Consider the following 13,842-nt stretch of genomic DNA (forward strand, 5'->3'; position numbering starts at 1 on the left):
GGTGTTTAATTACAGTGTAGACATTCTATGCTGTGTTGCACAATTAAGCTGAACAATCTTCTGTACTGACATTGTCAGTTGAAATGTAGGTATAGTTGCAAAATTGATTTGTAGTTTTTGGTTTTAAGGTCAGAAGGGACCTTAGTAATCATCTAGTCTGACACAGGCCAATAGACTGGAGAGAGCTGGATTTCTACCAATCTAGTTAACAAAGAGCAAAAGCAAAAGCAAAACTTGATTGAGTAGTCGGGACCCTGTTGCCTACTGTTCTAATATTCCTTTAAAAACCTCCAATTCTTATTGATAAACGGGCCCAATTTCTCATGTACACTAATGTCCCTTTAAACTGCTCTGGCCCCTAAGTTCTCACCTGAAGTGCTTTGCTGGATTGGGCTCTAATATTTTTATTTATGATTAAGGTGTAGTAGTCAAACAATGGGAAGAAAGAAAAACAAGGCCTCTTGCTATTCATGAGTGTTTGTGTATGTAAGTATACAAAAGATCAGGCTGTTATGGATTTGTCTTGATATACATATTCCCCCATAGTAGAGAATCCTCACTTTCATTTGCTTGAGCAAAGAAGGGAAGTTTGAATATTTCTACAGTCGGTTTAACCAAAAGTGTATACATAAGCTTCCAAGCATGGATCTTGTATGAATAAAGCAAAGGCTTTGACCCAAAAATGTTAGCTGTTGGGTACCGTAGCACTGCACTTAATATATTGTTTGAGGGGGTCAAAATTAACTATGGAGTAAGTGGTGAAGTAAATGAGGTTTGTTTTGGCTCAGTACTGTAGATTTTCTGTATCACATGCCTGCCTTTGCTGGGACTCTTTAGACTAGAACAGTGCTGCCCAACCTTATTACACAGGAGGGCCACATAAACCTAAGCACAACCTCGTGTAGGCCAAACAGATTCTATACACATTAATAAGATTTAAAGTCACCTCTATTGATTTTATATTTTAAGTTCAGCTTGTTTTGTATGTATTTAGATGGGTTGTTTCTATGTACAGTATTGTCCGTTTACATCATTTTAATTTACACAAGTGTGTAAACACAATGACAAAATGCTAATGAATTGGCCATTAGTATATTGTATTGAAGTAGGCAGTGGGCCTTATGAAATGTCCAGGCGTGCCCATGGCCCACCAGAGCAAGAAACTATAATAACTGCAGAACAGGCCTGCTTTTTAGCATAGTTAAAGACCATATCTTCTTCTATACTAAGTTCCACACTGATGCCAAAAATAAATAGTGGGCAGCTACTTTCAGAAGACAAGAATCTTCTCTCTAGATTTTTTTCAATGGACGTAGCCCTAGATCTTTTATTAAAGGAAAGAACATTTTTAAAAGTGAAAATGAAAACCAGTTTGTCCTTTCCCATACATGTCACATGCATTTGGTCACTGTGGAGACCATATAACACTACAATATAATAAAACTAGAGGTGATTGAGAGGCCCAAATTACAATAGACAGTAGAAATATTCAGCAATATCACTAGAAAACAGGACTCAATTTTATAAACAGACCAGCTCACTTCAATGTAATAGTTTAAATGAAAAACAAAATATGTCTGTTGCTTGGATAGGCTCTAGTCCTGCAGCAGACAGTGAGTGGGCAGATTACTGAATCTATGCAGGAGCCCCACTGAAGGCAGGTTCTGTGCAGGTGCAGAAGTCTCCCTGCTTGACATCAATTGCAGAGTCGGGGCCTTATATTAATCTCTTATTTCACTGTTACCTTATTATGGTGGATGTGGACACACAACTTCAAGAGACTAATGTAGCTTCTTTTAGGCATATTCTTGGGAGCAAAGATAGCAGTTTGCTGGGATATGAAAAGAAGACTAACAGTGAAAAAATGGACTAGGCCTAACTGTAAATAGGGCTTTGTTCCTCTCTTTCTGACATCCTGCCTAGTGCTGGCCAAATTATAGCCCTTTCTTTCGGGGGCGGGGGTGGGGAGGTGGGAGGAATGAGAGACAGACTCTCAACTAACTTGACAGTTTGAATGTACAGTTATGGAGCATGAAGGTAAAAAACCCCTCTAACCTCATAATGCACAATGTGACAGGAAAGTGGTTTTCAACTGGGGTACTCATACCCTTAGGTACGCAGAGGTCTTCCAGGGCGTACATCAACTCATACTGGATCAGACCAAAGGTCCATCTAGCCTAGTATCCTGTCTTCCGACAGTGGCCAATTTCAGGTGCCCTAGAGCAGGGGTGGGCAAACTTTTTGGGCCGAGGGCCACATCTGGGTGGGGAAATTGTATGCAGGGCTGGGGCAGGGGATTGGGGTGCGGGAGGGAGTGCGGGGTGTGGGAGGGAGTGCAGGGTGCAGGAACGGGCTCAGGGTAAGGGATTGGGGCAGAGGAGGGGTGTGGGGTGCATGAGGGGGCTCAGGGAAGGGGGTTGGGGTGCAGAGTGCAGGAGGGGGCTCAGGGCAGGGGGGCAGGAAGAGTGCAGAGTGCAACAGGGTCTGGGCAGGGAGTTGGGGTGCAGGAGAGGTGCAGGGTGAGGCAGGAGGCTCAGGGAAGGGAGTTGGGGTGCAGGAAGGGTGCGGCAGGGGGTGGGGTGCAGGAGGGGTTTGGGCTCTGGCCTGGCGCTGCTTACCTAAAGTGGCTCCAGGGTGGCAGCGGCGCACACCTGGGCCAGGGCAGGCTCCCTGCATGCCTGCCATGGCCCCACGTCATGCTGCTCCGGGAAGCGGCCGGCACCATGTCCCTCCCTGCGGGAGGGGTAGGCACAGATCTCCGTGCGTGGCCCTTGCCGCGCTTCCAGGTTCCCCGTTCCCGGCCAATGGGAATTGCGGGGGGCGGTGCCTGGAGGCAAGGGCAACGCACGGAGCCCTCTGCCTCTGCCCCCGGGGCTTGAGGGATGTGGTGCCGGCCGCTTCTGAGAGTGGCACGGGGCCTGCGGCACCACGGGGGGCAATCCCACAGGCTGGCTCCAAAGCCTTGATGGGCCGGATCCGGCCCATGGGCCATAGTTTACCCACCCCTGCCCTAGAGGGAATGAACGGAAGAGGTAATCATCAAGTGATCCATCCTCTGTCACCCATTCCCAGCTTCTGGCAAACAGAGGCTAGGGACATCATACCTGCCCATTCTGGTTAATAGCCATTGATGGACCTATCCTCCATGAACTATAGTTCTTTTCTTAACCTTGTTGTAGTCTTGGCCTTCACAACATCCTCTGGCAAGGAGTTCCACAGGTTGACTGCATTTTGTGAAAAAATACTTCCTTTTGTTTGTTTAAAACCTGCTGCCTATTCATTTCATTTGGTAACCCCTAGTTCTTGTGTTATGAGAAGGAGTAAATAACACTTCCCTATTTACTTTCTCCACACCAGTCATGATTTTATAGACCTCTATCATATCCCCCCTTAGTTATCTCTTTTCCAAATAAAAAGTCCCAGTCTTATTAATCTCTCCTCATATGCAAGCTGTTCCATACCCCTAATAATTTTTATTGAACCTTTTCCAATTCTAATATATCTTTTGTAGGCTAGGGCGTACCATGGATTTATATAGAGGCAATATGATATTTTCTGGTTTATTATCTATCCCTTTCTTAAAGATTCCCAACATGCTGTTCACTTTTTTGATTGCCACTGCACATTGAGTGAATGTTTTCAGTGAACTACCCACAATGACTGACTTTAAGGTCTCTTTCTTGAGTGGTAACAGCTAATTTAGACCCCATCATTTTATATGTATAGTTGGGATTGTTTTCCAATATGCATTACTTTGAATTTATCAACATTGAATTTCTATATACTCTATATACTATACACTGAAATGTAAGTACAATATTTATATTCCAATTGATTTATTTTATAATCCTATGCTAAAAATTAGAATGTAAGTAATATTTCAGTAATAGTGTGCCGTGACACTTTTGTATTTTGATGTCTGATTTTGTAAGCAAGTGGTTTTTAAGGGAGGTGAAACTTGGGGGTATGTGAGACAAATCAGACTCCTGAAAGGGGTGCAGTAGCCTGGAAAGATTGAGAGCCTCTGGATAAGATGTTCCAAGTGCCAGAGCAGGACAAAAAGTGGGGGAAACTGAGACAATAGTCGCAGCAGTGCCCCAGGCAGCCAGGAGGGGGCGTATTGGGGCAGCAACTTTACCACACATTTATTATAAAATAGAAGAAATTGGTGATATTGATTTTAGCAGTGAATGTCTGATACTGTGTTTATAACTTCATACAATCCCGCACCAACCACCTTAAAATTTGTAGGTTGCAAAGCTAAACGCTCAAAAGTCAGGAAACTCCTGGATTCAGGTTGTCTCTGCATCGTCACATGCGGTTTCTTCCACACAGCCCCTGGCCTTATTCAGAGTACAGGCTTGATGGTTAAGAGATATCGGGGTTGCAATGTTGCCCAGTTTTGTGATATCTGAGAATTTATTTACATCCCCAGCTACTGGAGACGATTCACTCGGAGAGCATCTCAGCTTACTGGTGTGTTTAAATGAAAGTTCCTGGCCTATGGCTGTGGAGGAAAGCTCGAAAACAAAAGCTGAGTGCAACCTCAAGGTTCAGCAACCTGCAGCCAAATAAAGGGAACCCAATATTTAAAAATAAAATAAAAACCATCTGTTTTAAGAGTCATATCTCAGGATTTCGAGGGGCCTGGGGCACGACTTTCTGACCATTTGAGGTTGGCAATAGCGGGTTGTGGGTCACTAAGGACGGAGGCCGTTGTCTGCGGCGGGCCCTGAGGCGCAAAGACTAGCGGCAGCCCCGTACGGTGCATGCCAGGCACGCCCCCTCCGTCCCCGGGGCCAGCGCCGAGAGCGCGGGAAGGGCACCGTCCTTCCACCAGCCACGGGGTGAGGGAGGATTCTCCGCTGGCCGCTTCCACCCGCGACGCAGCTCAGCCCGGGCCCACTTAGCTTAGGGGCGCCCAAAGGAGGGCTGGGGGTCAGGGCTACGTGCCGGCTCTCCGGAGGGGGGGCGCGCAGTGACCCTTCCACGCTTCCCCGTGTGCTGCTCCGTTGGGAAGCAGCGCCGGGGCAGGGAAGCCCTTCCAGCTCCTGCCTCCCGCTCTCCTTCCCCTTTTCTGCAGCCATCTCCTTCTTCTCGCCTGCTGCTGCGCGCCCCACCGCGCCGATCGCCCCTTCCCTTCCCCCTCTCGGCGGGGTCTGTCAGGCCCGGGTCGCCCCCCCTCCCGCGCGCTTGCTGTGGGCGGCAGCGGCGGCGGCAGCGGCAGGGTTAAGGCTGAGGAATGCGGCGGCGGCGGCGAGGAATGTGCATGCAGATGAGATGGATGTTAATCTCATGCTAATGAGCGGCGGCGGCGACTGCTGCCCGGGGCTGAGCCGGGCTCCCCCGTTCCGAACCCAGACAGCGGCGGGGCTCAGCCCGGGACCCTGCCCTGGTGCTGCTGGAGCAGGCGGCGGCAGCCTAGACATGGTGGATTGAACCGGAGGAGGGTTTCCTGAGCGATTGCACGAGACTCTCTACTCCCCCCCCGCCCCAGGCCCGGCTCCAGACCCCCCCCCCCCCCGCAGTCCCCCGGCTCTACTGGGGGCTTTTCCCGCTTCCCTTCTTTCTTCCTGGCCCTATGGAGCAGCTACCCCCGGCGCCCGACCATGCCTAGGAAAGAGGGGAATGGGCAGCTCCCCTTACCCGATGGCTGGGAGGAGGCGAGGGATTACGACGGTAAAGTCTTCTACATTGACCACAACACCAAGCAGACCAGCTGGATCGACCCCCGGGACAGGTGGGCGCGGACGGAGGGAGGGGAGGACCGCAGGGGATGGGGGCAAGGGCAGGCGTGGGGGAGACCCGGCAGCCGCACTGTGAACCCGGCTGAGAAGCGGCAGCCGGAGCCCCTCCTGGGGGGAGGCAGGAGGGTCCCTTCCCGTTATATAATGGGAGAGACAAAGAGGGGGGCAGCCCCGTGGCAGGGGATGAGGGTGGGGATGTGCTGGGACTGGGGGGAGTCTTGCTCTCGCTCAGATGGGAAGCGGACTGAAGAGGAGTGGGGAAGGGAGAGCGCCTTGGAAACTGAGGCAACCCCCCCACAAACAAACGCTGGAAAGGGGGTGGGGTGGAGGGCGTGTGCCTGTTTATCAAGGGAATCAGCCTGATCCTGTTGGCAGTTCAGTATTTATTGTGTCTCTATTTTGTGATTTTTTTTTGTGACCCCCCACCCTTAATCTTATTAAAAACTAGCTTTCATGCTCTTTATGGTTAATCTATGCAGCCTGTCTGTGTTTATATAGTTGTAGTCTTATGAAATCTTTCCTTAATGTAGTCTGATATTGGGGACCCATAGATCCCAGGAAAGAAGGAGATTTAAAGATAGAAAGTAGTTAGGATTTACTTGCCTGTCCTGTACCAACTTCTATAACAGTCTTTCCAGAGACAACCCAGAGAAGCAAATGCTAGGCGTCCCGCTGACTCCTGAGTATGGTGTACTTGGGTCTGAATCCCTCAGTGTGTGAAAGTGCAGGGCTGTGGCATTTAACTCTCCTTTACTGTGAAACCTTATATCAAGAAACTGCCTGTCTCTTTGCCCCAAGCTCCATGAACATGCCTGATATTCATAGCCCAAAATATAGTTTTTATTTCTTCTTGTGAAGAAGCTAAGGCTGCAAGAGCTCTACAGGCCTCATCTATTAAGTAGGCCTCAGCCAGGCTAAATCCTTTCAGTCCCCCACCTAGAGACTGGGATGTTCCCTGCATTTTTCAGTCCTATGTATTTAAACAAGAGCCACAAAAGACAAAACTTGGGGGTGGGGGAAGTAAAACCAACTCAGACCCTTCTAAGGCACCAACTACTTTATGTAACTCTTTCAGTTTTGAAGAGGCTTTTACTTTATAAAACACTTTTTAAACCTGAGATCTGTTTTAATTTGTGGCCTAAAAAGTTCAGAAATATAGATTATTCTTTACTTTGTGCATAGTGCAAGCTATAGTATTCTTGTTAAGCCTATTGTAATCCAATGATCAAAAACTTATAAATGACATTATAAATTTATGGCACAAACCATGATGAATTATCCATGAAGGTCTCGGTTTATATTTCCCTGCAGAAGTTAGAAAAGGCAGTTGTGATGAAGCTAGCTAGTGTCAGAGCCTTGCTGCTTGTTAGATGCATAGTGAAAGTTTTGACAAGCATCATACACAGTCAGACCTACTTTCCTGATATACATGATATTGGAATTAAGTGTTCTAACACTGGTAGCCCTGTTGTTTGACTTCTTTGCACTTTGAAACATCTTAAATATATTGTAAATGTCAGTAACATGGTGGTGTTCACAAGACAGTGATATTTGTTGGAGCTGTTTAAATATTTAGCTTCTGCAGATGTTTTGGTAAATATTTTTGATTTCTGATAGTTAAAATGGAGAGTTTTTCAATGTTCCTTGAAATTAGTGTTTTCAGTTCAGTTTTGTTCTAGATTTGTGTGTACAAAACAGATGACAAGAAAATAGCGTAAAGTAAATAGAAAGTAAAATTATGATTGCGCTTATCTATCTTGCCTTCTGAACAAATTAACACTTTCAAACAAAAGAAACATTTGACACTTATTGTGGATTCTATTGTCCTTAAAATGTTCAGCCATATTTATCCTGTATGTGTGTGATTGGTCTCCTAGTACATTTGAGTCTTTACTCCAATTACTACAGAGGTTTTTTTTTTTTTAAAATATGAACTAGGAGAATTACACTTTGTATTTCTCTCATCATGCAGGTATTAGTATAAATTAATTTCTTGATTTTTTTTTTTGAGGCGAGAGAGAGGATTTAAAACACAATCAAGCTCTGGGCTGGATGTATTTTCTTTAATGAGGACTAATGGAGTGAAGTCCTTGTTAAACAGTGTAGGAGACAGTGTTTGGAGTAACTCCATTAACTCTTGTCAATCTTGTTTCTTACTGTTACAAAACAAACAGAAAGAGGTATGTTGCACGAGGCACTTGAGATAATCCATAAAATAGTGGCTATGGCTCAGCTGAAACTGAATTATCTGCATGGAAAAGAGGCTGATTGTCCATGTACGATAAAATTTTAGTATCTACACATGCAATCAATATTTAGATTGCTGACTAGATTTGGAATAGTAGAAATAACTTTTTTGAAATGCCTGTGATTAGTTAACTGTGGGCTACATTATGTTGAAAATATAAGTATATTACAAAAATGCACATTGATATCCCATACAGGACAGAATAGATAGCTGTCAGAAGAACTAGAAAGTGAGCCTTCAGGTTTTTGTCAGTACAGCAATGTCTGGGTTCTGAATGATCTTGGAATGTATCTAAAACTGTCAAGATGAAGTGTTGAGGTACTGTGGTGATGGTGTACTGGAGAGTCTGAGACTGACTTGACAATATACTTGTATCTATTCAGCTAGTTATTTTCAACTTTTATTCAGTTCCCTGATGTAAATCATAACAGTTGCATAATGTACTTTTGGAATACACTAATACAGGGATTCTCAAATTATTTCATAACTTTGACTAAATCTTAATAAGATACTGTCTTGTGGGCAGCTTCCTTCCCATTTGCAATTCTATAACAGCCCCATGGGAAACCACAGCAATTGCTTAAAGGTAAAAGCAATATTTGGAAAAAAATTAATAGATTTTTAGCTTCTTTGAACTTGATTCAGCAGATGAGAATAGTGGCGGATCCAGCATCTTGTGACTAGGCGGCTCTCTGGACCATCAGCTAATGCTCCCTGGATCACAGTTTGGGAAACTCTTTATTAACAGAGAAAAGACTAGATGTATGAAGCTTCTTTTTGTGTGGAAACTGACCTGGCAATTGAAAATGTTGATGATCCTTCAAAGCTTTGGTGAAACTTGCTTGCATAGGAATATATGAAACTTATAGTACCAAATTTGTGCTAAGCACATTAGACACTCCTAGGACAAGATCCCTGCCCCCCCAAAAGTTTCCAATTTAAAGCCATGTTGCTGAGTATATGGATCAGGCCTGCTGATATAGTGATTCTACTCTACACTACAAAGAAGAAGACCTGGAGTCAATTCATGGACTGGGGCTCAGTTTTGCTCACCTTGCCTGCGTGAGTAATCCTGTTGATTTTAATGGTGCTCATATTTGTCGGTGAGAATGATTTGGCCCCTGTTTTTTGTACTCTCTAAGTCCATGCATGCTGGAAGTGCTGTAGAGGTACTGTAATACACTCAGCTGCTAAGGGGTTTGGAGTGCTTTGCATTGCTTGGCAGCGACCCCCTCCAAACGCTTCAGGAGCTGTGTTGACTGGGCTAAAGGAGACTGGTGGCTTAAAAAGCAGGGCCTCTAAGGTATGGACTGTACAGAGAAGAGAAACTGAGTTGAATTCAAACAGGAATGCAAAGAGGCTGGAGATATTTTTAGTGTTTAAATCTACAGACTTGACTCCCTTGCCTATACTTTTGCTGTTTTGCTAAGCTACAGCAGACTGAAAACTGACAAGTTTTGTCAGTTCCACCGCTGCTATTTAGAACCAATTAGGCAACAGTGAAATAAACACAAACCATGTCAGTTTCACTCTGCCTCAGCTTGGAAAGATATGAAAAGCTGCAGAGACCAGCTGTTGACTGGAGAGGAAGACCAAAGTAAGAGGTGGGAGAGGGATAGAAGAACGCACATTTCCCTCCTTGTCCCTATGTATTAGTTAAGAGACTGAGGCAAGGGCAGAGTAGAATAGCCTAGAGTAGAAGAGAAGGAAACGGTGAAAATATGCTTCTCTTCTGCAGCAGCCAACAGATGTTGGAAGGGCTTCACATTTATTAGACACCTCATTGGAGGCTAGCATGAATGGTGGTGCTGCAATCAGGGTTTAGAAACAGAAGCTAGATAGGAATCTCAGCTCCCTCCAGTTTCCGGAAATTGGATGGTGCTGGATTTCTCGCCAGGGCAGTGGGTCTCCTTGTGTTTTGTGTTGGCTTCTGGGCAGCTAAGTGTCAGATAAATTTTGTATACCCTTGTAATGACTGCCAGTCACCTATAATAGATATCCTTCTAGTCATTTGCATAAAATGAGTTCCATATCATAAAATCTGCTGTCACAGTTGGCCCTGATGGACACACTTATCAACAACCTCAGCAGAGTTTCAGGGAATGAATTAGCATGGGACTGAACTCCCCCTTCCTTCTTTTCTTTGCCTCTTGTAGAGCTGGTAAAATGTATCTCTAGAGAATTTACAGATTACTTTATCAAAGCAGTGATAGATTTATCGTGTTGTGGTGTTTGCCTTTAGAGACTGCCCTAGAAATACCCTGTCTGAATAACCAAAACAAGGGTTTGAAAAATTTACCAGACAGCTAGTAGCTAGAGGACTAAACCTGCTAGTTAGAGGTAGGTGTGAAATATAGTTATCTTGTGAACCTCTGAAGTGGAGAAGAAGTCCAGTTCGCCTTGCTACTTCCAGCTTCTAGGATGGAGAGGGTACTGGGATTTTTACTGGGGATCCCCACATCCTCCAATGGTGCCGTTTTGGCTAGGAGACATGTGGACATTAAAAGCTCTATTCCCTCCCCTTATGGAAGGGACAAGGAGCTTTATTATTTCTTGTATTACCTAGAGGCCCTTATTGTAGACCAGGACCCCATTGTGTCAGGTGCGCTACAAACATAGAACAAAAAGACGATCCCTGCCCCAATCTTTTTGTCTCTTCTCCATCCCTCTGGAGATTCCTGGTTGCTATCCTATGAATAGCAGGGGGCATAGAAGGGACAGGAGATGGGGAGACTTGAAGCTGCAGCTGCTTGAGGAGTGGAGCTTGCTGCTCAGACATATGTTACAGGAAGGCTGGGAAGGAGGCATGATTAGAGATGGAAGGGGAGGCAGGGGCATAGAGGAAGCTGGGGTACAGTGCAGGCAAGGGCTTTTGGGGAAGATCCAAGTATGGACCCCAGGCAAGAGAGCTAGTTGGATAGCGGGCAGCATCAGAGGACAGAAGTAACTAGTGGATCTGCTCTTCACAGAACTAAACAATGTTGTTACAGATAAATAAAATGACTTTCTGTTCACATGTGAAGAGTTCAGTGTCTGAGGTGCTATGAAAATGTATTTGCATGTGAAACTTGGGGGTTGTGATAGTAATTTTTTTTTTTAGCTGCAAGGCCTGACATTTTTTTAAAAAGTGTAAGTTTTAACTTTGACTAAAAAAAGGTGGAAAGTTCAGTTACCTGTTGAAGAGTTGTGGTGTAACATTTGGAGACTAATTGAGTCATTAAACTATGAAATATAGGGATTTTAATACTGTGTTAAGTACAGATCTCAACATGACCTTAACCATGGAGTCACTAGAGTAACTCTATTAAATAAATCCTCTAGTATAGTATAGTAAGGTACAAATTACCTTTTCTGTTCTGGTAGTGAAGAGGAGGAGTATGCAGCAGATCATCTGACACACCAAGTTGTACAACTTTTCTATAAACAATTCCACTAAGACAGATCATTTGGCATCTATGCCTGTTAGTGTAGTTCCTGACTTGCTTTGGTTTACATGCTAGCACTCCATCTTCCTTTACTCTCACCCCAAATAACTAGGTTCCATCTGTTCCTGCATAGCCTCTCCTGTTCATGACCAGTGTAGTGTGCTCCTTGTGAAACTCCCTGATTCCTCACTCTGGTTTCAGTGGTAGTTTGGGAATTCCTTTCTCTGTCTGATTGCAGGGTTTTTCTTTAAAATAAACATGCCTGGTGCAGGAATTGAATCCACAATAAAATGCTAAAGGTCCCTGAACTCCTGGCACCAGACCTTCAGCTGCGTATCCTGCCTTCTGCAGGATTATGAAATGGAATGCAAGGCAGAATTCTAATATTATGTGGTGTATGGTACTATGATAGCATCAGCAAGTATGGCAGAACAGCAGTGTTTGTGTTTTTTAACAAAATTCAGACTTGTTCCATATGTGTGGTATAGACACTTCTAAAATAAAATATTGACTTTTTTTAACTATAATTGAAGTGCTATGGTGACTCTTGCCTAGGAGTGTTACCCTTATATCTTTAGGGATGATAGAACTCAACTTTTCTCTGATCAAAACAGCTAAAGTTGACTAATCAAAAGATGCTGGAGTAAGTCCACTTATGTATGCAAGGTAAATATATTCTAGTGGCTAGGGCAGAGGATTGTCAGGGTTCTATCCCTGGCCCTACCACTGACTTCCTATGTGACTTTGAGCAAGTTATGTCAAAAAGTAATTGCACGATTTAAAAAAAGAAATAGAATACCATTCATTTTAGTATTTTTGAATGTTTTTTCTACATTTTCAAATATATTGATTTCAATTACAACACAGAATACCAAGTATACAGTGCTCACTTTATATTTATTTTTGATTACAAGTCTTTGCACTGTAAAAAAAACAAATACATTTTTCAATTCACCTAATAAAGACATTGCATTACAGTACTTTTATTCATTAAAGTTGCACTTACAAATGTAGAATTGTGTACAAAAAAAATGCATTCAAAAATAAAACAACATAAAGCTTCAGAGCTTGCAAGTCCACTCAGTCCTACTTCTTGTTCAGCCAATCGCTCGATAACATTCCAAAGCAGTGTGGACTGACGCATGTTCATTTACATTATCTGAGTCAGATGCCACCAGCAGAAGGTTGATTTTTCTTTTTTTGGTGGTTCGGGTTCTGTAGTTTCCACATCAAAGTATTGCTCTTTTAAGACTTCTGAAAGCATGCTCCAAACTTCATCCCTCTCAGATTTTGGAAGGCACTTCAGATTCTTAAACCTTGGGTCCAGAGCTGTAGCTATCTTTAGAAATCTCACATTGGTACCTTTTTTGCATTTTGTGAAATCTGCACTGAAAGTGTTCTTAAAATGAACAACGTGTGCTGGGTCATCATCTGAGACTGCTATAACATGAAATATATGGCAGAATGCGGATAAAACAGAGAGGGGATGTACAATTCTCCCCCAAGAAGTTCAGTCAGAAATTTAATTATCACATTATTTTTTTAACAATCCTCAGCATGGAAGCATATCTTCTGGAATGGTGGCTGAAGCATGAAGGGGCATATGAATGTTTAGCATATCTGGCACGTAAATATCTTGCAATGCCAGCCACAGAAGTGCCATGCAAATGCCTGTTCTCACTTTCTGATGATATTGTAAATAAGAAGAGGGCAGCATTATCTCCCTTAATGTAAACTAACTTGTTTGTCTTAGCGGTTGGCTGAACAAGAAGTAAGACTGAGTGAACTTGTAGGCTCTGAAGCTTTACATTGTTTTGTTTTTGAGTACAGTTATGTAACAAAAAAAAAATCTACATTTGTAAGCTGCACTTTGATGACTGGGGTTGTACTACAGTACTTGTATGAGGTGAATTGAAAAATACTATTTCTTCTGTTTCATTTTTGCAGTGCAAATATTTGTAAGCAAACATAATATGCACTTTGATTTCAATTACAACACAGAATATGATATATATGAAAATGTAGAAAATCATCCAAAATATTTAATACATTTCAATTAGTATTCTATTGTTTAACAGTGTGATTAATCAAGAGCCCAATTCAGAAATATAAATTACAATTATTAATAGCTGTGTATAATGTCTGTTTAAAGTTGACGTCAATAAGAGATGTGAGTCTGATTTTCATAAACAGGGTTTTGAAACAAATATTGATATCATAGCAAGAGAGTAAGGCCCTGGCAATGTGGTTTGTACAGGTGGGCCTCTATGCACATGCAGTATGCCTCCACAAGGCTAGCAGGGTTCTGCCTGTGCCAATTAGACTGCATGATCATGGCCCAAATTATGTAGGGCTCAACTCAAGGGATATTGAGTTTGGTTTTCATATTACGCAGGTTCAGTAGGAAGAAGTTCATTTGTGA

General features: G+C 43.5%; 1 protein-coding gene across 1 annotated transcript in view; it reads left to right on the top strand.

The window, feature by feature from the left end:
* The first annotated feature begins 5,549 nt into the window (after nt 1-5,549).
* WWC2 (WW and C2 domain containing 2) overlaps nt 5,550-13,842 on the top strand; it is a 184,455-nt gene continuing 176,162 nt past the window's right edge. Inside the window, exon 1 of the mRNA XM_077815506.1 lies at nt 5,550-5,740. Coding sequence (XP_077671632.1) covers nt 5,610-5,740 — 131 coding nt within the window. The 5' untranslated portion in view covers nt 5,550-5,609. The remainder of the gene's footprint in view (nt 5,741-13,842) is intronic.

Source organism: Eretmochelys imbricata, chromosome 4 (genome assembly GCF_965152235.1).
Source record: "Eretmochelys imbricata isolate rEreImb1 chromosome 4, rEreImb1.hap1, whole genome shotgun sequence".
In the NCBI taxonomy this organism is placed as follows: Eukaryota; Metazoa; Chordata; order Testudines; family Cheloniidae; genus Eretmochelys; species Eretmochelys imbricata.